This window comes from Penicillium odoratum, assembly GCF_028828045.1.
Source record: "Penicillium odoratum strain IBT 22623 chromosome Unknown utg000008l_segment0_segment0, whole genome shotgun sequence".
Taxonomy (NCBI): Eukaryota; Fungi; Ascomycota; class Eurotiomycetes; order Eurotiales; family Aspergillaceae; genus Penicillium; species Penicillium odoratum.
In genome coordinates this window covers 2,876,745-2,901,130 of record NW_026643150.1, presented here as the reverse complement: position 1 = coordinate 2,901,130, position 24,386 = coordinate 2,876,745, and the positions used below count along the sequence as shown (strand labels likewise).

General features: G+C 47.8%; 9 protein-coding genes across 9 annotated transcripts; 5 read left to right on the top strand and 4 right to left on the bottom strand.

The window, feature by feature from the left end:
* Positions 1-260: 260 nt before the first annotated feature.
* Positions 261-695, top strand: N7520_011299 (uncharacterized protein; the record flags this gene model as incomplete). Its single annotated transcript, XM_057145232.1, has 2 exons — positions 261-533; positions 603-695. 2 exons carry the CDS (start codon positions 261-263, stop codon positions 693-695), a joined length of 366 nt encoding a protein of 121 aa, XP_056990986.1.
* Positions 696-3,022: 2,327 nt separating this feature from the next.
* Positions 3,023-5,501, top strand: N7520_011298 (beta-glucosidase; the record flags this gene model as incomplete). Its single annotated transcript, XM_057145231.1, has 2 exons — positions 3,023-3,152; positions 3,217-5,501. The coding sequence occupies 2 exons, from the start codon at positions 3,023-3,025 to the stop codon at positions 5,499-5,501; spliced, it is 2,415 nt and encodes an 804-aa protein (XP_056990985.1).
* A 130-nt stretch (positions 5,502-5,631) lies between these two features.
* N7520_011297 (putative GABA permease) lies at positions 5,632-7,542 on the bottom strand (the record flags this gene model as incomplete). Its single annotated transcript, XM_057145230.1, has 6 exons — positions 5,632-6,441; positions 6,506-6,915; positions 6,964-7,046; positions 7,097-7,186; positions 7,319-7,389; positions 7,438-7,542. 6 exons carry the CDS (start codon positions 7,540-7,542, stop codon positions 5,632-5,634), a joined length of 1,569 nt encoding a protein of 522 aa, XP_056990984.1.
* Positions 7,543-7,928: 386 nt separating this feature from the next.
* On the bottom strand, positions 7,929-9,121 carry N7520_011296 (uncharacterized protein; the record flags this gene model as incomplete). Its single annotated transcript, XM_057145229.1, has 4 exons — positions 7,929-8,307; positions 8,364-8,506; positions 8,567-8,791; positions 8,858-9,121. 4 exons carry the CDS (start codon positions 9,119-9,121, stop codon positions 7,929-7,931), a joined length of 1,011 nt encoding a protein of 336 aa, XP_056990983.1.
* Positions 9,122-12,957: 3,836 nt separating this feature from the next.
* N7520_011295 (nucleobindin SSP120) lies at positions 12,958-13,625 on the bottom strand (the record flags this gene model as incomplete). The annotated part of the gene is made up of 2 exons (XM_057145228.1): positions 12,958-13,439; positions 13,496-13,625. 2 exons carry the CDS (start codon positions 13,623-13,625, stop codon positions 12,958-12,960), a joined length of 612 nt encoding a protein of 203 aa, XP_056990982.1.
* A 251-nt stretch (positions 13,626-13,876) lies between these two features.
* N7520_011294 (uncharacterized protein) lies at positions 13,877-16,102 on the top strand (the record flags this gene model as incomplete). Its single annotated transcript, XM_057145227.1, has 1 exon — positions 13,877-16,102. One exon carries the CDS (start codon positions 13,877-13,879, stop codon positions 16,100-16,102), a length of 2,226 nt encoding a protein of 741 aa, XP_056990981.1.
* A 737-nt stretch (positions 16,103-16,839) lies between these two features.
* On the bottom strand, positions 16,840-19,216 carry N7520_011293 (DEAH-box ATP-dependent RNA helicase PRP43; the record flags this gene model as incomplete). The annotated part of the gene is made up of 3 exons (XM_057145226.1): positions 16,840-16,962; positions 17,014-18,880; positions 18,939-19,216. The coding sequence occupies 3 exons, from the start codon at positions 19,214-19,216 to the stop codon at positions 16,840-16,842; spliced, it is 2,268 nt and encodes a 755-aa protein (XP_056990980.1).
* A 347-nt stretch (positions 19,217-19,563) lies between these two features.
* On the top strand, positions 19,564-22,321 carry N7520_011292 (protein arginine N-methyltransferase; the record flags this gene model as incomplete). Its single annotated transcript, XM_057145225.1, has 4 exons — positions 19,564-19,680; positions 19,742-20,366; positions 20,428-21,959; positions 22,016-22,321. 4 exons carry the CDS (start codon positions 19,564-19,566, stop codon positions 22,319-22,321), a joined length of 2,580 nt encoding a protein of 859 aa, XP_056990979.1.
* A 953-nt stretch (positions 22,322-23,274) lies between these two features.
* On the top strand, positions 23,275-24,300 carry N7520_011291 (lipase family protein; the record flags this gene model as incomplete). The annotated part of the gene is made up of 3 exons (XM_057145224.1): positions 23,275-23,353; positions 23,405-23,573; positions 23,634-24,300. 3 exons carry the CDS (start codon positions 23,275-23,277, stop codon positions 24,298-24,300), a joined length of 915 nt encoding a protein of 304 aa, XP_056990978.1.
* Between the last annotated feature and the right edge of the window lie 86 nt (positions 24,301-24,386).

Here is a 24,386-nt window from a genome sequence, read left to right as displayed (position 1 = left end):
CCACCGAGCAGATTTTTTAGTACAACACATGGCACGACAGTGAGTGGAGTGTTTTCCGATTCGCGCTTAATTCTACAGAAGCTAACCTCCGATCTTCAAGTGAATCTGTACCTGTAGTGCAATCACCTATAAGGAGCAACTCAACTTCCTCTCCTGTCTCACAGGTCTACTATGCCAAATCGCCGGTTTTTACTGGCTACCAATCACCAGTTCCAAGTGTAACTCCAGGAACTCCAAGTGCTCCGGAGCAGTCGATGAGGATGTGCTCGAATCTTAACTATCCAAATCAAAACGGGGTGTATGGCTCTCCGAATCAAGGGTGCCAGCTCTATAACTACCCACAAGGCTCGAATTTGGGTTTTGCCCCCCAGTCGTCACCACCTGCGCCGCCTGGACTAGATGCTATTGATCAATATCTGCGGAGTGTTCTCCGCCCGGAGGCTTTTCTACCAACTATTCAGTCACAAGGACCGACAAATTCTTCTTTCTGGAACTCCAATATCGATCCCAGTCTCCCTCAAATGAACTCCGCGGTAAGCTAACATTGCCAGCTAAAAAGATTCAAATGGAGATGTTACTAATGACTTAATAAGAGTTTTTAGCCACCCATTACCTACCCTTGGGCATCGGGGGAGATCTTACCCCCTCATATTCAACCATCGCATCGCCAAGCAAGCCAGGAGCGCAACGCATGAACGCCAATGAAACCTCACGCATCCACCTACGAACTAGATACTATGATACCCCACATTCCATTTTTACAGTTCTTTGTTTCACATTTATTCCGTCGTATCAAGCAAACCTTGATACTACTTTCCAACTGTCAGCTTTCCCATATTTGGGTATTTGGAATTCACACGCATGTCAATATAAAGTATCGAATGATTCGATAGCTCCAAACCCAAAAAAGTGTACCTTGTACCCGAAGGAGCCAATGAAAATTTAGAATCTTTTGAACGAAAAAGCCTCAAAGGCTTGTGGCTGATATCATTACTGTGGTCTACAACCTTTTACCTAGCACATGTTAATCAATGATCTGGATATGGACGCCAGTACATGAATGACAAATAACATGCCTCAGCCCTTTTTGGTGGCTTGCATTTGATCGCTAATATCCCGCAAGCAACCTTGGAACTTTGAGCGTCGCGATAATGTGGCCAGACCCATCTCCAGATCCTGGAAATTTATTAATTAAGACAATTGGAATCCACAGACCAACTCACTTCAACATCGAATCAAAATCTTTAAAAGGATCAACACTAGCAGAAAGATCTGATTCGTTCACCGTTGGCCCCCGGGGCCGACAATAAGCGGCGAATAGCCAGACCGTTGGGGCGAAGGATCACTGGCTGAATTAACGTGCCAGTAAAACTTCGTTGATCAGCGCTGGCCACATGGCCCTAGACCCCTAGCTTAAGGAGGATATGGGAGATCTTGTGGGTATGATATGTATGGCCGGTGTGGAATAGAGTGGATCATCACCAGTTACCTCTTCCATGAGGCGCCGATCTCTGACAAATACTTTTTGCTTATGATACGGGGTTGAGAGATGCTGGATCCCTGGCTACTAGGTAGATAAATCCCGCAGGGTAGATAAATTCCGCAGGGAGTATCTCCCTATAGATTTGCCAAGTGCAGATAAAAGTGTCCACATATCCAGGTAGTCTTGTGCTGTTCTTTATTGAGGACTTGGTCTGCCGCTTACATGGGTTCTAGGTGATAACCCAGGTCTCATTAGGCCTCCAGAGCTTATATCACCTGATTTGAAAGACGAAATAACTGAGTGCACAGGTGGTTATAGTTGTTGTACATTAATTGATTTCGACATTTTCGTCAATGTACGAAACGTGGAAGTCAAGCTCACTAAGTATTCATTGTACAGGCGATTTTTTTATAATATTCACCCTCATATGGACGCGTTTGGCATGTATGGGGTGGGAATGATATTCCAATCGTAACACTGTTACTGTGTCACCTGATGCAGTATTGTGGAGAAGGAGGCCATTATATTTGGCATGTTATGCCGGGGAGCTGATTGATGCATTCAATGAAAGGCCATTGGGCAACATGTTGGGCAAACGAGGTAAGGTAGAATACCTATCTTCTGATCCTAGATATTCATCTAAATTATGCTGAAGGAGTAAGCTAATGGGAAGGGAAGAGGCGGTAGGTGAGGCCCTAATCCACGGGTAGCATAGTTCATAATGTGATTTCCATTACCTTTGATTCCCAGATACTTCTTCAAGCTTTATCTTAATTTGATAAAAGCCCAATGAAATACTGGATTAAGGAAGAAAAAGCATAGATAACTCACAATCGCGTAACAGCTGGAGTAATTCATCTTAGACATTTATAGTATGGGGTTAGGTGACCCCACTCCGTTTGTTTCCGTTCCCCTCTCTTTTCCTTTCCCTCATTCACCCCCCTCGAAATACCCGTCTTGCTCGTTTTTTGTCCATATCCTACTGACTAGTAGCAGCGTATCCTAGAGATCCTCCGTCGGCACAGACTACACAAGTTAAAAGGCAGCCATCTTCAACATCATCTGCCACTACTTCGAACCTTGCTCCGAGATGCACGCTTTCTTCTAAGTGGGATCTAAGTGAAGAGGGGAACCAAACGAAGGTTTCGTTTATTACCAATCGAGACGAACGATCCCATTTCCTGCATGTCCTTGTGGGGCCAGATATTTCTCCATGCTTTTGCCGATTGGCGTGGCTCGCCGTGGGGATGCCAGAAAATGCGGGGAAAATACGGGGAAGTCTCTTGTCCTGCTTGCCCAGGCGATATGAAGAACAGATTCTTGGAAAGCCCCACATTTGCGAAAGAAAATAGCGTGGCCTATACAAGAATGTGAGGTAGTATTGAAAGGCAATGTCTCGGGGCACTGTCATGCACACAAATATCAATTTGGAGCGGGGTATGAACTGCTATACATATGGTATGTTAGCAATTCGCTCAAGAACGCGCAATTTGATCAGCTGCAATTGCCATTCCTTTCTCTTCTTGACACAGCTACAGAATGAAGTTGACCACAGTATCTGCTGCAGCGCTGCTTCTGGCAGGTGTTTTGGCAGAGAGTGAGTCCTCCGAAGCTGCTCATCTCGAGCGTTTCTGGTCCTATGGGCGGTCCGAACCAGTATATCCGACGCGTAAGCCTTTCTGCCAGATCACTGCATGCTTTTAACAAATTCGGTTAACATATATGATTTTCAGCCAAAACAAATGGCCTGGGTGATTGGAAAAGCGCCTATGAAAAAGCGAAATCTCTGGTTGCTCAAATGACAAATGAGGAGAAGAACAATCTCACTTACGGATACACGTCAACCACCAATGGCTGTTCTGGAAACTCAGGAGGGGCACCTCGTCTAGGATTTCCGGGTATTTGCTTGCAGGATTCTGGGAACGGCGTTCGAGGAGTAGATATGGTCAACGGATATGCTTCAGGTATACACGTTGGGGCGGCGTGGAACCGTGAGCTTTCATACCAGCGCGCTCACTATATGGGTGCCGAATTTCGGAGGAAGGGCGTCAACGTCGCTTTAGGCCCAGTAGTTGGTCCTGCTGGTCGGATAGCCCTAGGTGGTCGCAACTGGGAAGGGTTCAGTAATGACCCATATCTTGGTGGTGCTTTGGCTGGCGAGACAGTCCGCGGTCTACAGGAGAATGTGATTGCATGCGTCAAACATTTCCTTGGCTACGAGCAGGAAACTAATCGCAACCCTCCGATGCTTTTGACTGACAGCTACAATCAGTCTGTCTCTTCTAATGTCGATGATAAGACGATGCATGAGCAATACCTCTGGGCCTTTCAAGACACCATCAAGGCGGGCGCTGGATCCATCATGTGCAGCTATAACAGAATCAACAACAGCTACGGGTGTCAGAATAGCAAGACGCTCAATGGTCTTCTCAAGGGCGAAATGGGGTTCCAGGGGTTTGTAGTCACAGATTGGTATGGCCAGCACACTGGTCTTGCGAGTACATTGTCCGGATTAGACATGGCGATGCCTTCATCATCATATTGGGAGAACAACACACTCGCTTCAGCCGTGAAAAATGGATCGCTCCCTCAGACCCGTCTCGACGATATGGCCACCCGAATTGTGGCTTCCTGGTACAAATATGCCGAGCTAGAGGAGCCAGGTCACGGAATGCCAGTCAGCCTTCTGAAACCGCATAAAGTGGTAGATGCTAGGGACCCGAAATCCAAGACGACTATCTTCCAGGGTGCTGTTGAAGGCCATGTCCTAGTAAAAAACACCGATCGCGCATTGCCACTCAGAACACCAAAGTTTCTTTCCCTCTTTGGTTATGATGCTGTCACTGCCTCCATCAACACTGCAGACAAGGACTCTTTCGGCGGGTGGAGCATGGGTCTAGACAATACCATGTCATGGTCAAACGGCTCTGCAATTTCGCCTACTGTCCTTGAAGAGCTCTTCCTTTCCAGTATTAACCCAACAACTCAAGGCCCCGGTATTGCCTTCAATGGAACGATGATCTCTGGTGGTGGCTCTGGCTCCACCACTCCATCTTACATAGATGCCCCTTTCGACGCGTTCCAGCGTAGGGCGTATGAGGATGACACCTTTCTCGCTTGGGATTTCACCTCCCCAGATCCATTGGTCAACCCTTCTTCGGAAGTTTGCATTGTTTTCATCAACGCACAGTCGTCTGAAGGTTGGGACCGCCCAAGCCTCTCAGACCACTACTCTGATGAGCTAGTCTTGAATGTTGCAGCTCAGTGCAGCAATACCATGGTTGTCATCCACAACGCAGGTGTACGTCTTGTCGACCAATGGATTGAGAATTCTAACGTCACCGCTGTCATTTATGCTCACCTGCCCGGTCAAGACAGCGGCCGAGCCCTAGTGGAAGTCATGTACGGCAAACAGTCACCCTCTGGTCGCCTTCCCTACACTGTGGCCAAGACCGCGGCGGACTTCGGTTCTCTTCTCAGCCCTACCTTTCCCGAAGGTGATCTCAACATTTGGTACCCTCAATCTAATTTCACCGAAGGTGTTTACATCGATTATAAGGCCTTTGAGAAGAGTGGAGTCACCCCGCGCTACCCCTTTGGCTACGGTCTCACATACACGACATTTGAATACTCTAGTCTAAAGATCTCACTTGCCCATGGCGTGAGTACCAGCTACGCTGCTCCTGGCAGTGTCATTGCAGAGGGTGGTTTATCATCACTATGGGACACCATCGCAACAGTCAATTGCACCATCGCCAACTCTGGAACTGTGGCAGCGGCAGAGGTTGCTCAGCTTTACGTCGGTATCCCTGGAGGTCCTGTGAAGGTCCTGCGAGGATTCGAAAAGCAACTTCTTCAGCCTGGTGCAAACGAGCACTTCTCATTCGACTTGACACGTCGTGATCTCAGTACCTGGGACACTGAGATGCAAACATGGGGCCTGCAGAAGGGGGCTTATCATGTTTATGTAGGCAAGAGTGTGCTGGATATTCAGCTTACTGGAACTTTGACTATATAATAGTGAATACATGATCAGTAGAATTCTACTGAGTTTTAATACATTTTCCCCGTCATTCATTACATTTAGGATACAAAGATGACTGTACACCTACCTAGCGGCTGAGGCAGTCTACCTAAACTCCAGGAGTTTACTCCACCTCAACAATGGGCCCATCGTAAACGTGCCTGGCACGGATGACATAATAAAGCAGACTCAAGAAAATCACCCCGAAAGTGCCTACCACACTGAAGTTCATGGTCGTGACAGTCACCTGCCAAGAAGGTGGCCAAAAGCTGAAGAACACAGCAATTGTCATATAAACGAGCGCAAAGGTATTGATCAGAATACCCCACATGCCTGGAATATGGAATGGGCCCCAGACAAGTTTCGCACCAACAGTGTTCACAACGGCAGTATCACTGCTCCGGACATTGCTGATGCCCCCAGTGCAGCGTCGATGAAGCAAGAGACCAGCCACGACCATATAGGACATATAAAGACCAGATATTGACATAGCAACAAGGTCATTAAAGGCTACCGAGGATCCGATGTTGATAATAGCCAGAAGGCAAACCACCACGGTCGTCAGCAGAACAGAGTAGACAGGAACTGCAGTTCCCCCATGAACCTGGCTCCAAACTCGCCAGCCAGGGATACCTCGATCACGCGCGAAGGCCCAAAGTTGTCGTGAGGCCGAGGCTAACATTCCAACCGAGGTTGTGATACCCATAGTGGTAATGATGGAGCACATAACGGCAGTTCCTGCTACAGAGCCGGTAGCCTGAAGAAATATAGACATGAATGGGTACCCTGTGGCGGATTCCAGGGCCTCGCTCATGTCGCCGAGGCAGAATAGCATGGCGAGTAGCATGCCAAAACCGAGAGCGCCATTGATAAGAACACTCAGCATTATGGATGTAGGAACCGCTGTCGACGCATTGGTGATTTCCTCGGACATCTATACAGGGAAATCTAAGGTAAGTACTTGCATCGAGTAGATTTTGGTCGGAAGTTGCGCTTACATGGACTGCGGCATCGCCTCCAGCAAATGCAAATATACATCCAACAATGCCAACGAAGAAGGACAATCCCTGTGAGGGGAACTCTCCGAGATTCAAAAACTTTGTAAAAACCTCCTTTGCACTCCCATGGTCGGCCATATAGGTTAGAGGGATAAGAATCGCAAAAAAGCCGAGAATGTGAAGAATCAAAATAAAGCCTTCAAACCGAGGCAAAAGCTTTCCACCAACCACGTTGATGGACACAGAAAATAATGCAACAGCCCAGAATAAGAGCACTCCATGCCAGCTTTTGGGGTTGTAGTCTTTCTGTGTTAGAACGATGAGTCCTTGAATTAATGTTCCACACAAGTAGCAGGATGTTGCATATGTCGCTTGCCATCCGATAACAGTGAGCCAGCCTTCAATGTTTCCTTGTTAGTTGTTTACTTCAATAACGTAAAATTTCTGGTTCCACATACCTGTCAGATAGCTTAATAGCTTCATGCATGATCGCGGGGCAAGCATCGAGCACCAGTGATACTGACCTCCAGAAGTTGGAGCCCTGTCAAAATTGTTAGTCCAAGTACCCTGGAAACATAGAGGACCACATACATAGACGCCAATTCAGATAGAACAACGAATGTGGAAGCGACACCAAGCCAGACGAAGAGGAAACCGTAAACTGCACCTGCAGGACCACCACTGTTTAATCCCAATCAGTGACTGCGTGTTCATCCATGATCGAAATGTCATACTTCTCATATGCTTGCAAAAATAATCTGATGATGCAAAAATTAGCAAAAACCCAAGCGGATGAAAGACAACTATGCTCACACGACAATTCCTTCCCAAGTAATCAAGATAGTACAGCTGAAGCCCAGCATGGACATCAATCCGAAATTCCGCTGATTTAGTTAGCCAGGAGATTAAAAACTGACGAGTCACATCCTCACCTTGAGCACCGGACGCTTTCCCATGCGTGCCAAATTGGCGTCGTCGAGCTCCTTGCTCGACCGTTCACCAATCTCCTCCATTCCCATCGTACTGATTTGCTTCATCTTGAAGACAATGGCATGCAAAAGAGACCGTACTTTTGGTTCGAGAGAACGAGTGAAGAAAAAAAGCAGAATCGGAATACAATAAGGCTCCGAAAATTATCCACTTGCATGCACTAGCCAAGTGTAACAATGGCAAGTTATTAACTCCAACCGAGCCCACTTGGCGCTCCAGATCATGCATGGTACTTTTGACTTTTGCACCAGCCTTCTAAGGGTAACATATGCCGTGTTTCAGTTTATGATTTCCTGTTCTGAAGTCTCCCTAAAACTACTCCATAATTTTACATTAATTACACTCTTGTAATGCCCGGTACAATAATCCACCAAAAAATCCCGCATTTTTGCATTTCCTAACCCCAAACAAGATTCTTGTTTCTTGCTGAGTCTCAGTCACTGCGGGTTTCCCAGTTATTTATTGCCTCAGTCGACTCTCTCTGTACGTAGACATCTGTTGTTATCACAACCTCGGACATTGTGACTAGCTCATGTGTCTCGCTCCTATCTGTTCGACCACGAGATAGCTTGTGACTCGTTCCATAGCCATATGTCCGATTTTTGCTCCCGTAGCCTGATCCTCCGATGCCCATGCCCGATGATTGGAGACTGTCGAGTACAGGTTTGAATTGAGGTGAACATGCAGTAATAATACTGAGGGCCTGAGTCATCTGGGTGGAAACGGCCACAGTCCAAGTATCCCACGAGCTATCGGCAGAGGACTTTGTCTGGCTGGCGTAGACAAGCTGGCAAATAATTGCTATAGCCACACTGCAATGGATCAGTACACGTCTCAACTGGTTCAGATACCGAAGAAAATAACTCACAATATTCGAAGGCAGAAGACACTTCCTAGAACCGCCTTTTTATGGATGTCGGCTTGCACCCGGACCACAACTAATAATGCCTGTGCAATGATTCCAGCCTCTGACAATATGTTTGTGACACCGAGGAAGTTCCACCACGCTCCCTGAAATCTGTTAGTCGTTCATTCAATTGAGCCATTGCATTGAGACAGTCAATCACATACCCGATTGAAACATTGGCTCTGTAAGTAGTCCCAGGGAATTGGCACATGACATTGAAAAGCCGCCGTGAACACTCCTACAACTGTCCAAACAACAATGAATATTCCCAACCCGAGGGCAAATCGGCGGTCCAAAGCAGCAGGCGTCAAATTCCGAATGAAAAACATGATGGCGAGCTTGGAGCAGCACATGCTGATGATAAAGAGGATATTCGAGGCATAGAGTGCCTACGAGGTATTCGAGCTTGTTAGACATCGTTCCCCGATTAAGTCTCATCTCACATTTCATCTCACCTTCATCATGTAATTCTTCTTGACTTCTGAAAGAGTGTTCAAATGTTGTCCGAATCCACCTGCAGTGGCCATTGACATAGCAATTGATTCCCCAATGCAGGTAAACATCGCTCCAATGCTGAGAAAATCGTCAATCGTAAACTTCCGGAAAATCCAATATTTAGTTCCCAGTCGCGTTAAGACGCTCAGAGCGGAGGTCACTAGCATGAACCAGGTCAGAACATTGACAGCTGGTGTCCATGTTTCTCGGAACTCGGGCTTCATTGTGTCGACTTCGACTTGGGAGGCTCAGAATACGAAAACTTGAGCATCGCTCTCGCACAAGGCTCCTTCTACATGTTACACTAGAGTGGATCTGTATGCAAGTTGATCCTGATCAATAGTAACTACAGGAATTGTAGAGGCGCCATTCCTTTTTCTTTACAATACAAATACAATACTGTCGTCAATTGAAAGCCGATCGATGGCCATCTTCCCGCTAATCTACGATTGCTTCGAACCCCTGCTGCAGGATGCACATTTGTATTCTAAGTGGAGACAAGAGCAATATGTGAAATGAGCCATTAAACCATTCCGCCAATCAAAACAAGTCTTTCCTCTAATCCTTGTATGTTCTCTATGGGGCTAGATTTTTCTTGTCTATGCCCCCGGGCCGGCCCCGGGCGATCTCCGCATCGTGATCGTAAGACTAGGGAGTATGCGCCATTTGTTTACGTTATGTTTTCCCCTTCATAGAATTTGTCACTATTAATCCCTTTTCACCAGGGTTCCGGACCGATTTTACGAGTATTCGAATTCAAAATAATTCACAAAAACACCCACCTAAATTACGAGTACGAGTACGCGCTATTCCGACTGCAGCAAGGTCAATTGTATGTGGCCAATCCAATTGTAAATTGCCACTGGATGTGAACCCGATCCTTCTCTCCTAAGCTGCTAAGCATAATGCAAATTGTGGCCTAGCATGATATGCACGATTCAGGGGCTAGCTATCACACTCATAGCTGCCAAAGATAATCTCACCTCGAGGTTCCTATTACCTAACCTTCCAGAGTGATAGAAACGATCTCCCAGCCTGGATCGGAAGATCGCCATGTCTGGGCGGAAGTACGCGTACACCCCGGTAACTGGAGAAACCTTGTTCCGCATAGACAGCATTCAGTTAACCCGATAACGTATTGCACAGGCGAACACCGCACCCCAAAACAGATAGTAGATGCGATAAATTACATTTCATTCTCTCTACGACCGTGGTTTGTAGGAACTTTCCTTGAATCTTAGTTCCTTTCAAATGTTTGTATGATATACAATCATCCTAAAGAGATTCGAAAACTTTAATTGTATGGGGGGTACTGGGGGCCACAAATATATATGTCCGAGGTCGAAGGACAGAATTTTTCAGTGTCGTGATAATATAAGAGTTTGATGCATTTAAACTTGATATGTCTTATTATAAATCCTTATGTTCATACGGAAAGGCTACCCGAAATAAAGGAGACTGGTACAAAATCTCAATGTAGAAAACACTCGAAATCACCTGTTACAAGTATCCAAGGCTGGACGCTGCATGTAACGAAACGTATACCGGCCCCAACGTCCTTCACTAGAAAAACTTTCAAGGTCATACTCGCTGTCACCTATCTCTTGAAATCCAGCCTTCTTATATAGATTGTGACCGGCAGGCGATGCGTGAACCCAGCATGGAAGTTTCTCTGCATCAGCTATATCGATGCCCCATTGGATGAGCTGGGACCCTATTCCTCGACATTGGAAGCTTGGACTTGTTGCTAATGCTTGGAGCACAAGGTATTTTCTGTCTCTCATCGACTTTTCTTCCCATCTCATAGAATCTCTACGCATCAGGGAACTGAGGAGCTGAGCTGGCCTTTTTAATCGCGCTGGCTGGTTCATAAGGGAAGATTCTCCATTATTAGGCGTATCGAGACTTCTTGGATTTAGCAATGCCTCACTTCTGTCTTGGTCGTCTTTATCCTTAGTCAACCAGCACGCCCACCCGACTATTGTTCCATCACCAGCTACGGCTTTCACTAGCTTCGATGTCGGATCAGAAAGCCAGTTTTCGATTGATTTTTGCATAACCTTCTGATGCGTGTTTTCTTCGCGATCATAGAGCATAAAATTCGAGAATTGATCCGTTTTGAATGCCGCCGTATGTACCCGGACAAGATCGGGAATATCATGGGTTGTCGCCAGAAAGAGAGAAATCTCCATGATTATGTGAGACATGAGACTTGAGGGAGTACGTGGAGACATTCTCTCTTCTTCACTTCGTGCGTAAATAGAAGATAATAGGATAAATGACTTTGCGGTAGTCAATAGAGATCTGAAGTAATTGACTTTATGCTTGGCTGGTAGTGATAATCTATCGGAAAATAGAGGAGAGTAGAATAAAGAGTCGAAGAGAGAAGAAAAGAGTAATAAAGGGGGTTGACTCACTAGACTTCAGAATGGGACGGCCTATTGGGCTAAACCCTTGTCCAGGCCTAACCCAATGGGCCGACTCTTTATCTACAGCCTATCATGGGCCGGCCTAATGGGCTTTTGGCATATTGCTGTCTGACTCTGTTCCTGACGTTGATCCATCGCTGTGTTAGCTGGTGTCCCGAAGAGTTCACCTTCGAGACAAATCTCCTATTGAAGAATAGAGAACTCTCAGACCTCGCCATCATCCCGGAAGATCAGTATTTCCTGAACCCATATAGCCACAATTCTAGACGAAAGAGATTCCTGGTGGATCCCCTCTGGTTTTTCGAAGAAGCTGAATGTATCTTGATTCACGGTGAAATCCTTTCGAAGAGTTTGGTCGCATGGTTACGTGCCTGGATACATCGTGACTGAACACAGGGCCCGATGACATGCGACACTCCTTCCCCCTTCATTTTCCCCAGGAGGTGATGTCCCATGTGGTGATGCATGATTAACAATCCATTTCCCTTTCCCAGCTTTTGATATAATATTGAGTCTTTCTCATCGTCAAGTAGATGTTTTCATTCTTTGATATCTGCTTCATTAGCTAAAAACAAACTGGGGCCATTGGGACCATGTGGGCTATATTCAAGGAACTGGTTACACAATTCATATGCTTTCGCCGCCATCTGGTCACTATGTCATTGGTCTGTATTTCCGACCTCGCTGCATGGGATTTGGACTCATTTGCACAGCCAACTGCTCTTTTGTAAGCCGTCCTTCGAGCTTTCCGACAACGAAAATGCCAGATTTGCCACCCGAGGTTCGTTTTCGTGATTTTCAATGCTTTCCTCTTTTGCCCAGCTGTCTGAAGTGAAGGGCTTCTGCGTATAATAGAATTTCGTCGGTGTGTAGGATTGATGCTCTACTATGGAGCCGGCTTTAGGGAATCGATTGGACAACATTATGAAAGCAGTGTCTGAACTAATAAATTCCAAAAAAAAAGCACTTGAATTACTGTACCGCCATAGAATAACATCATGTCAATGCAGGATTCAGCGCATTGGCTTCTCAACCAATGTTTCGAGATCTCCTGATCAGAAAGCAAAGCAGTATATTATAACTACCCATTCCATATGTTTGCACCAACTCAGCTGCTATCTTCAGCGTCTAAATGGTTCATTGAGTATAGCATGGTGGTTCCGAAGCGATCGGGATTCTGTTCAGGATTTTGATTCAATGGACCCCACCCTATCATCATAATTTGACGTAAGATATAGTACACTGACAACTTTTATGTTGCGAATATTCAATTGAACATTCATTGATATTCAATGCAATTATTGAAGGTAGGTAAAGTTGGAAGGACCAATGTGTGGGCCAGAAAGCAAAGATGCATGTGGCTATCCTCATGTGGTTCGGTATCAAAATCATCATGCGGTCTCATCATGCTACTTTCTTATCTTGCTAAGAAATGATGCATGAGTGAGCGTATTTAAATTGTCTTCTCCTTTGTTGTAACCACTATATGCTACCTTATACATTGCTGAGCCCTAAACATTTGAGCAGGGTAGTATTTGATGCACGATGCTTGGGAAGTATAATTCCCTGGAAACCCATATGTTTGCGAATATGTACATCAATTTGTGCATGGATGGTAGTGAGCTTCAAATTTAATTGCGACGGAATTTCGTGGGGATGTTGGCCACAACGACTTGCATCTCTTCCAGCTGGTCGAGGCGCATTTGAGCGCGCTCTAGCTCGTCGTGCAGGCGGAAGTGCTCGATATCTTCCGGGTGAGTCAACTCCTCCTCAGTAGCATCCTCCCCGTGGAACTTCTCGAAGTGATGAATCTCATACTCGTACTCAATATCTCCATGGTGCCCGGGTCCGAAGCCGAGATCGGGAAGCCGAACACCATCGGCAACTGCCTTTAACCAGGCATCTCTCGAGATGAACCCGGTGTTATCAGGATCAAATAGATCAAAAACTTGGCGGATACCCTCTGTTTTGCGGGATTCGCTCACACCATTATTGGATTCGTCGTCCATCCCGTATGTCTGGCGTACTTCGTCGGTAGTCCATAGGCCGGATGAGTCGTAATCGTGCATCATGAAAAATGAGGGGGCATCGAAGCCTTCAATGTGATGTTCCTCTGTAAATGGTGTAAGTGGTCATGATCGTGCGATTGAGTCCATCAGACCAACTAACCCATCATGTGTCTCGTGGCCCAATCGTCAGATACGGGTTGGTCGTCGCTTGAATGCGAGCCATGGGCATTTGCGAGGCCGCTTCCCAGAGCGATCACCCCAGCAACAAGACAAATTAAACGGTTAACCATGATAAAATGTAGAAATCTAGGAAAAGAAAGAACGGGGGTTGTCGCAATGGCCGCAAAGTAACCAGGAGATGCAAGCGGTCCGGTATGTTTGCAGTGTTTGCACCGTCAGTTTTGCGGTTGTCGGGATAATTTCATCCACCCGCATCGCATGTTTGTTCCTGTCCCACCCGTTACTTTACCGGACTCCGTGGGGAGTCCAATTGTGAACTTTTATTACCCCAATTATCGTTGTCGAAAGCAATGCGTTAACAATGCAGGGTTTGTGGTCCCGAGCTGCTCCGTCGCAGTCGACCTGTCGCTGCGTCTCGTGTTTGAGCACAACTGCCACTGGTGTTACCTCCCGATCAACCGCCGCTGCTAGCAAAAGACGCCTTCGCATAGGCAATTCGGTCACCGCGCTATACACGAGCATCTTCGCTGCTGCCGCCCTGGCTGATGCCAAGGCCAAAACTCAACGTCGAAATGACTGGGAAGAGAAGATTGCGGCCGTGAAGGCCGAGGTGAACGAATTGGTCGATGAAGAACAACGACTATTAAAATCACTACAATCACGAAGAAAGCCCAGGGGACTCAATCGACTCCTGCACAACGGTGTTCCCGGGATGACGGCGAACTTTCCTCCCGCGACCCAGCGACGAACCATTTCGAGCCAGCCAACAAGGTCCTTCCACACCGATCGTCGGCTAATCAATGTCGCAAGTGCGGAGATAGCGGAGAGTTACGAAGTTGAGGAGGAAATGGCATATGAGGAAGAGGAGTTCGACGATATAGAGGATATGGAAGCGAGGCATGTATTCTTGCCGGGTTGGGTTCTCCAGGATCCAATGCGAATCAAAGCTATCCAAAAATTGGCATTGAAACAATTCGCGATTCGACTGCTACTCCGACCTACCATTGCCCACCGCTACTCGGGTCTTCCGGTGAACTACACCCGCGATTTCGATGTTCCTCAAATCAATGTGCCTAGCCTTCTTGAAGAGCTCAACAAACTTCGGCGCCGAATCACTGAACTCCGGACTTGTGAAGACTCATATTATGGTGATTTGGTACATGAACTCACCACACTAAGTCCACAAAGGGTGCAAAAAGAATGCCAAACCCTTGATGCCGAGCTCCAGCAAGATCTCCGACTGTTTATGAGCCGGGAGATGTCTGTAGATGAAGCTCTCTTGCGAACTTCCGGCAATCTTCTCAAATCTGTGGACCCGGATAGACCGAATGCATTCAGAAACATAATCATTGCCTTCAGCCAAGCTCGCCAAAACGACCTAAACGAAATGCTGCTGCGAACAGTGCTACCGCATCGATTCTACCTGAGCACATCTCTCATAACCACGATTATGGTCTTCTTCCGCAAGTCGAAGAACCTCAAAGACTTTGATCTTTTCCTTCGCATGCTTACTGGAGAAGGTTGGTCGGCGAATCTGGGGGCCCTGGCGCCATATACCCACCGAAAAGTCAATGGTTTGGATGTGGTGGTCCCGCCTATGGATAGCAATAGCGTTCTCATATACTCAGAGTTGATAACTTGCGCATTGCGTTTTAATCAACCCGATCGAGCAGATGCTTGGCTCCAGGCGGCGCGGCGTGTTGGCTTTTTCGACAATTTCAACACACTGTTTTGTTATATCAAATTCTACAGCATCAGACAAGACTGGGAGAAAGGATCTGCGGCACTCAAACGGGCTGTCACCTACTTGGTATCATCAACAGGCCTCGAGCGAGCTTTTGTTGAGCGTCTTGTTGTGCTCATGGCCCATCTTTGCGATTCCTGCGGCCGAAAAGACGTTTCACAGGCTTTGATATCTGCCGCTATGGATAGCGGCTTTGATCCTTGCATACCATCAACACAGGAAGATGTTAAACCTATCATCGACCCCAACTTCATGCGTTGGACAAAAGCTGCTCAATCAGCGCCCAAGGAGAACGCCGGTCGTCCTTTGTGGCAGAAATGTTCTGAATTTGCATACAGTTTCGGTAACTACCTCAATAGTCTGGAAATCTCGCATGATGAAACAAGGACTCAACAGCTAGCCAGCCACGCTGCCTGCCATGCGCAGAATGCCATGAGGGCTGGACTTGCTGGAGATCCATCAGCCCCAAAAGATTCAAAGATCAAGAACGACTCTTTGCCATCAAGCTCATCCTCTGAAGTTGCTGCATTGAAAAACGAAGTAGCTCAACTTCGTGAGCTGGTCTTTGAGCTCCGCAAACACCATATTCAAGCTTCATTCAAAGAGGACAAGTCTTACCACGCCTCCGATCTGACCTATGAAGAGCATACCTCACAACCCGATACCCTTTCACATATCCCCACACCGGCCTCCGAAACTGAGGGCTCTTCTACTAGGCCTCGCAGCGTCGAATTCCACAAATCTACTTCAAAGTCAGGTCGACCCAAGAAATCCAGGAAAAGGCCTGTTGAAGACCGGAACTTGTCCAGCTCTTGGCAATCAGCGAGCCAACTAACAGCCTAGTTGCGTTTCATGACACCTGGCGTTCTCAATTTTTGTACATTACGATATAGTTGCCCCCTTCCCTGGGCAGACCGTGTTCAATACCAACAGATGGGATGTATTTCTAGTCATGGTTTCTTCGTCTCCAACTTGTAGTAATACTGACTAAACGAGCTGTGGGGACAAGGTCTTTGTCTTGGGCTTATGTCCACCAGGATTGGTGCCAGTACTTGTCCCAGCGTATATGTACCATGGTAAAATATGACCCGTACCCAGCCTGACTGCTTTGCATGGTGGCTTGTCGAGATCACACTGGATTTTGAGCCGCATAGCAATTTCAAATAAAAGTTTTACTGACCCAACCGGATGAAGAATGCAGTATGATCTCGACGGCCGAACGTCAATTTCTGCGAAACCATTTGAAAGTGAAGACTTTGAAGACTGCCATGCGATTACCTACTAGGTATTCCAAACTCGTAGCGATCCTTTATTCTATATGCATTTACCATTGACATGCTTCTGGCAGGGTCCCGCATTTTCGTCCTTTTTGCACCCGTTTCAAGGTTGCAATAACTCCAAGCACCAATTTCTGTAGGGGATGCATCATCGACTGATCAGTCGTAGGCAAGAGAAGACTTTTCAAAAAGATGTGCGAAAAATGAATTCTATTTTATGTCTGAGGCTGTTCATCATGAAATTGCAAAAAAGGGAATCTAGGGAAAAGAGCATCGCTGAAAAGCTGATCCATCCGGTGTGGTTTAACGGCGCTTTTCGGCACGCATCTTCTCCTTGCGAGAGAGTCGATCAGCAGCACGGAGAAGTGCAGTGCGAATTTCACCCTTGGGGAAGGTATTGATATCATAGTATGTGGGTGCAATGTCCTATAATCGAGTTAGCAGTTGCGTTTGTATTCGGCAGGAGATTGAACATACTAAGAGCCACTCAGGCTTGACGGCAGTGACGGTACGGATGTAGTTCTTGGTCGTCAAAACAAATTCGTGGTACAAAACCCATTCCGCATCGTGAGCCAAAACAGTAGATGGGTGCAGGAGGACATTCTGGTTGTCCTTGATGGTTGAGTAGACAGTCTTGCCCTGGGGCTCCTTCTTGGCAACCTGCATGAAGAATCCAGCGCAGAGAGCTCGGCGGATATTCTCGTAGTACTTCTTGTCATCGAAGGGAGTTGATACCATCTCAAGCTCTTCGCGCTCCATGATGCGGAGAAGTTGCTTGCGGACATTGTCGGCGGATTGGAGTGACCGCAGGGAGAGGAAATGATCATGGCACCATTGCTTAATATTCGCTTGCGCATCAGCACCCTTGAATGCGTGGTAAACGTTCAGCATAGTCAGATGATCACCATCGGGATGAGCAAAGAGGTCCTTCATTTCATCGGCACGCTTTCGCTGAGAAGCAGGACGAACGAACACCTGCGGAACAGACAGCAGGGATACGATGGACAACATCTCGTTGGAGCAGTAGAACTCGGGAGAGCTGATCAACATGACCGCAAGCGCGGGATCGAGGGGGAACTCGGAGGCTAGACGGCCAAGCTGGGTCAGATCTCCATCATCATCCAGACAGGCCAGGTAGTTAAGCTCTTCAAGCGCTCTCATCAGGGTCTCCGGGGCAGGTGGGTCCATCAGATCGAAGTGGACAAGATCGTCAATTCCAAGCTTCTTCAACTCCAAAACAGTGGACGACAAGTTTGATCGAAGAATCTCAGGGTAGGTCGACTCAATCAATTCCTTCTTGAAAGCGTCCTCGGTGTAGAGACGGAAACATTTTCCGGGGCGTGTACGACCGGCACGACCAGCTCTCTGCTGCGCGGATGCCTTGGAAATTGGGGAAACCAAGAGAGACTCGACACGAATACGGGGGTTGTAGATCTTCTGCTTGGAGAACCCAGGGTCGACCACGTATACAATACCATCGATGGTCAAAGATGTTTCCGCAATGTTGGTCGAGATGATGACCTTCCGGCCAGGGCGACCTCCAGGGCGTCGAGGAGCCGGAGCAGGCTCGAAAATACGCTGCTGCATATGGGGAGGTAAACTACCGTAAAGCGGGTATGTCTTAAGCGGACCGGCGTCGGCCTCCCGAACCATCTCATCGGCCTCAAGGGCGATTTTGCGAGCAGCATCTTCGATCTCCTCCTCACCAGTCAAGAAAACGAGAATATCTCCCTCGGGTTCGGTCGCATGGATCTGCAAAACAGTCCGAATTGCAGCCTCGACGTAATCTTGCTCCGGCTCGGGGGTGTAAAATACTTCGACGGGGTGAGTTCGTCCCGGAACGGCCAGAAGAGGCGCATCCATGAAATAACGCTGGAATTTCTGTGCATCCAGAGTGGCAGACATGATAATAATCTTCAAGTCTGGCCGGCGTAAAACCACCTCTTTCAGCAGACCCATCAGAATATCGGTCGCCATAGTTCTCTCGTGAGCCTCGTCAAGAATGATTGTGCTGTACCGCGACAAATTGTGATCGTTCATAGCCTCGCGCAAAAGCATACCATCAGTCATGTACTTCATGATGGTCTTTGGGCTAGTCATATCCTCAAAACGAATAGAGTATCCGACCTCCTCACCCAGCTTGACGTCCATTTCGGCTGCGACACGCTGGGCAACGGACATGGCGGCCACTCGACGGGGCTGTGTACAAGCAACCATCTTGCGCTGAGTCTGGGGGAGGTCATCGAATAGAACGAATTGCGGGATCTGGGTGGTCTTTCCGGAACCAGTCTCACCAACAAAGACGAGAATTTGGGATTGCTGGTAAAGTTGCAGGAACTCATCACTAGACAGGAAAAGTCAGTTTATGGGTTGGCTGGGGTTGCTTCCAGGCTTTCACTCACCGTTGCTGATGCACGGGCAGATCGCGCCGACCCTTCAAGATCGAAAAGTATTTGCTGGAGAAGGGTTGACCGTTGAATGGGTTGACGTCGCCATCCTCTGCTTTCTTCGCCAAAGCAGCGGTCGTTTGGTGGCGCTTGAACTTCGCCAAAGGCGAGTTCTTGTCGGCGCCATTAGTGTCCTCGTACATGTGGGCCAAGTAAGGATTGTCCTTGGGGTCGGTCTCCTTCTTTTGGCGCTTAGCCCGCACACCGTCTTCCGAGTCTGAGCGACGATCCATGGTGTATAATGAGTGAATGTGAGAGTTGAAGAGTGCAAACTCGGGCGGACCGATAAAAAAACTCAGATAGGAAAGTTCCGCGGCGATCTTTGCTATCGGGGCTCACCGCCTGGCTTATTCTGCCACCCCCACAAAGGGATCGATCGAGTCACTTGCACCAGCCAAGGGGAGTTTACTTTGGTGTTTACTTCCTCTGAACCCCCTTCAAAGCGTTCTTGTCTGTGACAGTACAAGCTGATCTGTGGAATAATTGGGACGGTATCCTACTTTAAACAATACCACCTCTCCTTTCACCTGTATCGCTTTACCTTCATTACGCCACTAAAAAAAAAGTTCCCGGTGTCAACATGGAAGCCTACAACGCTTCTCAGGATGCAGGACCGAGCTTTTGCGTTGGCCACCATGAGCCAAATCGCTCTATTGTGGTTACCAATCAAGTGGTTCAGAATGTACACCAGAGTAATGTCAGTCTACCTTGGCTTAGACTACTCTGTTTTGACTGAAGCTGATGGAGATACTCTCTAGTATGACATGATGACGGTTCCGATTACGACACAGTACTTCCACACTAGGGTCCTAGGGCTACTTTCCTCCTATTTATCCAATAACCCCTCTCCTACCTATGATTCCATTGGCACCATGGGAACTTCGCAGAATACGAGACCTCTGACAATCCCGCCGCTTTCCAAGCTGGATTCAAATCTCACGCCTAATGAAGCGACCAGTCAGCTTATTGGAGTGACCAGCAGCTGGATTGATCTTTGCTCACCGGATCCCCTCATTGCGGATTTGTCTCGCCAGGTCCTTATGCTGGAAGTGGCGTATGCTGCTTTCTGTGGCATCGGATATATACTTGTTCCTGGCCCCAAACTCCACCATGGCAGCTTGCACTCGGAGGGAGTAGTATTCTATGCACGTGCAATGCAGGATGCATTGAATCTGGGATCCTACATTCAATTTCATATCTGGCTTCCCATGGTTGACAATCCTGAGCTTGAGGTTGATACTATGGGTGACCTAGCCCCTTTGGCTCGAGAGGATTTCCTCCAGCCTGACGAGGGACCTCTCCCCAAGGTAGATCTTTTTGGAACCTGGGATGCATGGGACTTGATCCGGAAGACGTGTAAATTTCATACCAGGCTGTTTGTAGGTAAGATTAGCCGCTTCGCTTCTCCTATCGGTTATTGCCCAATATCTTACACAGGTAACAGGTCTTTCATTACCGAAACAGCTTCCACCTATCTTTGTTCAATCGCGTTGGCATTCGGAACCGGTGCACTTGCTCACTATTCACTCTTCGACTTTCCTAAAGAATCAGAAGGCATACCCTGTCTTGTCAAAGGCCCATCAAGCTTTGATCGCCAAGCTTATGCGTCTTCGAACAGCACCGTGGATTCTCCTTTCTGGTGTTGGCCCAATTCCAGGCCTTGAAGCTACTGCTGATGATGAGATGAGTCCATTATCTGGCTCGGAGTACCCCAGTCTGTCACAGGTCACGGGTAGCAACAAGAAGGACCCCACTCCTCATCTCTCTTATCTTCGGAACCTGCAGCAGCGACAACCGCCGCGAACTGCCATTGAACGATTTGGTGTCGGGTATCAGGATTACCTGCAGGCGCCTCTACAGCCCCTGACAGTCAACTTGGAGAGTATCACCTATGAAGTATTTGAAAAAGACCCTATCAAGTACGAGTGGTACGAAAAAGCCATTTATAAGGCCTTGAAAGACTGGGCAGATCAGAAGAAACCCACGTCCCATCCGGATGGCAAAGTTATCCTGGCCGTTGTGGGTGCTGGCCGTGGACCTCTGGTGACTAGAGCCATCAAGGCCAGCGTGGAGGCAGGAGTAGAGATCGATTTGTGGGTAGTCGAAAAGAACCAGAACGCATTCGTCCTCTTGCAGCGACACAACGAAACCATTTGGGGTGGCAAAGCCACGCTAGTTCAGTCAGACATGCGCAGCTGGAAGGGCCCTCAAGTACGAAAGCAAACCATCGACGGGGATCAGGCAAATGTAGGAGAATCTCTTGGGACCGAAAACTCCCTTCTTTACACACCGAAAAATGGTGAAAACAACCCTGGCCGGAAAGCTGACTTTTCTGGCTCTAAGACTTCTGAGCTGTCATATACCCATGTCGATATTGTGGTCTCGGAGCTTCTTGGCTCATTCGCCGATAACGAACTATCACCGGAGTGCTTAGATGGCATCAACCACCTCATAAATCCCGTTCGTGGCATCTCTATTCCTGCATCTTACTCAGCTCACTTTACACCCGTCTCGGCCCCCAAACTTCACTCGGATGTCGTAAACCAGACAGTCTCCAATCCGGCAGCCCCAGAGACACCTTATGTGGTTATGCTTCACGCAATCGACTTTTTGTCGACAACAGGCTCGCCAGTCAATCCCGATACTGCGAACCCAACTGCCAACCGTACTTCAAGCACGGCCTACACACCGGCGACAGAATTCCTCACGCCCTTCGTGCAGACGGCCTGGTCTTTCTCACACCCTAATCCAAACATTCCTGTCCAACCTTCAAACCAATCCACCATTTCGAATACGCACAATGTCCGTCAAACTCGGTTATCTTTCCCTGCTCAGAATCGCGGCACCTGCCACGGCCTGGCTGGGTATTTCGAGACGGTTTTGTATGCTGATATTGAGCTTTCTACTAACCCAGTGACGATGGAAGAGAAGAGTGCCAACATGATCAGCTGGTTCCCTATTTACTTCCCATTGAAGGTAAGATCTTGCCACCCGCTTCTATCAAATGTCAAAGCTAATTCATTTCCATCTAGACTCCCATGAACGTTCCTGATAACGGCGAGATTGTTGTCACCATGTATCGTCAGACTGATGACCGCAAAGTCTGGTATGAATGGATGGTGGAAGTGTATGCCCTTGAGCGTATCTCTGCGCCTGCAACCCGGGTTACTACACCGGCTATGAGTGGTGCTCGCCTTGGATCTCCCAGTGCGGAGAGTCTCAGAAGCAAAGACAATAGCCCAGGTCTCCATGTCGGGGCCAGCCGCGCAGGCTATCGCCGTGTGCGTGTGGGCTTGAGTGAATTACACTCGAGCATCAAAGAAGGATGCTTGATGTGATGAAATTCTATGTCTCATTGTTTCCTCCATCCGGAGTTTTATGTAGATCATTCTTTTTGGCTAAGACCTCGGACATAAATCAAATTTACTTGGCTTTATTTAGCTCAGGCCCATCTATGCCGTATGAAATGACTGATTCGGTCTACGTGATAGAAGACCCAATGAAAATATCTAGTTCAAATACACTCAAGAAGGGGCCAATTACCTTGGCAGTCCAAATCAAGGAAAACTCACATTCTCTGCCTCGGATGCACTCGTGGTTCGGTGGGTCCCTCCTGACTAAAGGGTTCAGCTGAGATCGTTGGCTTGCGGGTTTCAATTGCCGAGAAGTTCAGCTTCTCCCACACAAAATTGATATCTATATAAGTTAAAGTTGACGTTAAGCAACAAGGTTTGCACTACTGGACTCCAATATATCCTGCACAGTTAAGTTTGGTTGCTATCACCTTCACACGCCAGTGAAGCCACACAGATCGACATTCTGCGGCTACATTCTTCACTGAACCACATGGTATGACTCGCGTGGTTTGCATGATCAGCCGTGTCTCAAATCCTCGGGGGTCCCACCGCCGAAAAAAGTAAGATGCCCGGGGCTCCGCTATGGATCTCATCGCCAGGTGGGAACCACTGCCTCTAATCGAACGGAATTGGGACTTGGGGCTATGAAATAGTGGGTCCCATCTGCATTCATCGGGCGCGTAACGCAAAAGACATTATCGCCCCGAGCTGAATCCTTGTGAAGAGTTAATCGGCTCGTCGATCACTTTGATCTTGGATTCTTGACAAATCGGCTTTTTAATGGGCCACATGACAGTGGGAATCTAATTCAGGAACCAACTCATTGTTGTGGTATATAGGATGTAGCGGATCTCCGTCTGGGCCAAAGTCCGCCAGAATCCGCACTCCACGACCTGTTCATTTTGCTATTGAGTCAGGTGCAGCAGTCGGAAACCATGCGCTTCTCGATCCTATCAGCTATTTCAACGTTTTCTGCCCTGGGCCATGCGCTCCCAAGCAATTTGCAGACCCGAGGTAAGATCTTATTTGCGCATTTCATTTGCCAATATATTCACGCTCGTATAGATGTCGCTGCTGCCGAGTTGTCGGAATTCAAGTTCTGGATTCAGTATGCCGCTGCAGCCTACTGTTATGACAGCTACACCGCAAAGGCCGGCACTAAACTGAGCTGCTCGGCCGGCAACTGTCCTGATGTTGAGGCTGCCGGTGCAACAATTGTCTACGACTTTTCCAAGTCAGTCCGATTCCCATCTGCATCGACAAATCATAACGATAGCTATTAACTCCCAAACAGCACTACCATAACCGACACCGCTGGATTCATAGCATTGGACGAAACCAATAAAGCAATTATCCTATCCTTCCGCGGCTCCTACTCTGTCCGCAATTGGCTCGCTGATGTCGACTTCCCCTATACCAACCCTGGCCTCTGTGACGGCTGCGAAGCGGAATCCGGCTTCTGGAACTCATGGGCTAACGTCCGGGACCCTATTTCAAAGATCCTGAACGAAACTGTTGCCGACTACCCCGACTACGAACTGGTCGTAGTAGGCCACAGCCTGGGTGCCGGTATTGCTACCCTCGCAGCGGCCAACCTGCGTGGAATGGGCCACCCTTCGATCAAAATGTACGCGTATGCTTCGCCTCGGGTCGCCAACCCTGCTTTGGCGAATTATATCACCGCACAGGGAAATAACTACCGCTTTACTCATACCGATGATCCGGTTCCTAAGCTGCCTCTGCTTGCCATGGGATATGTTCACATTGGCCCTGAATATTGGATCACATCGGGTAACAATGTTACGGTAACCACCGGTGATATTGAGGTTCTCGAAGGCACGGTCAATTTGAATGGCAACACTGGAACCGGTGTCCCATTGATTTCAGATTTCCCCGCTCACCATTGGTACTTTGAGCAAGCGGACGAGTGTTTGGGAGCTGGTCTGCCTTTCAAGGCATAGAACCCCGAAAATTCCAGCCTTTCTGTATGTAAAGGCCAGAAGAGGGGGGTAGATTAGTAGACGTAGACAAAATCATATATTATAGA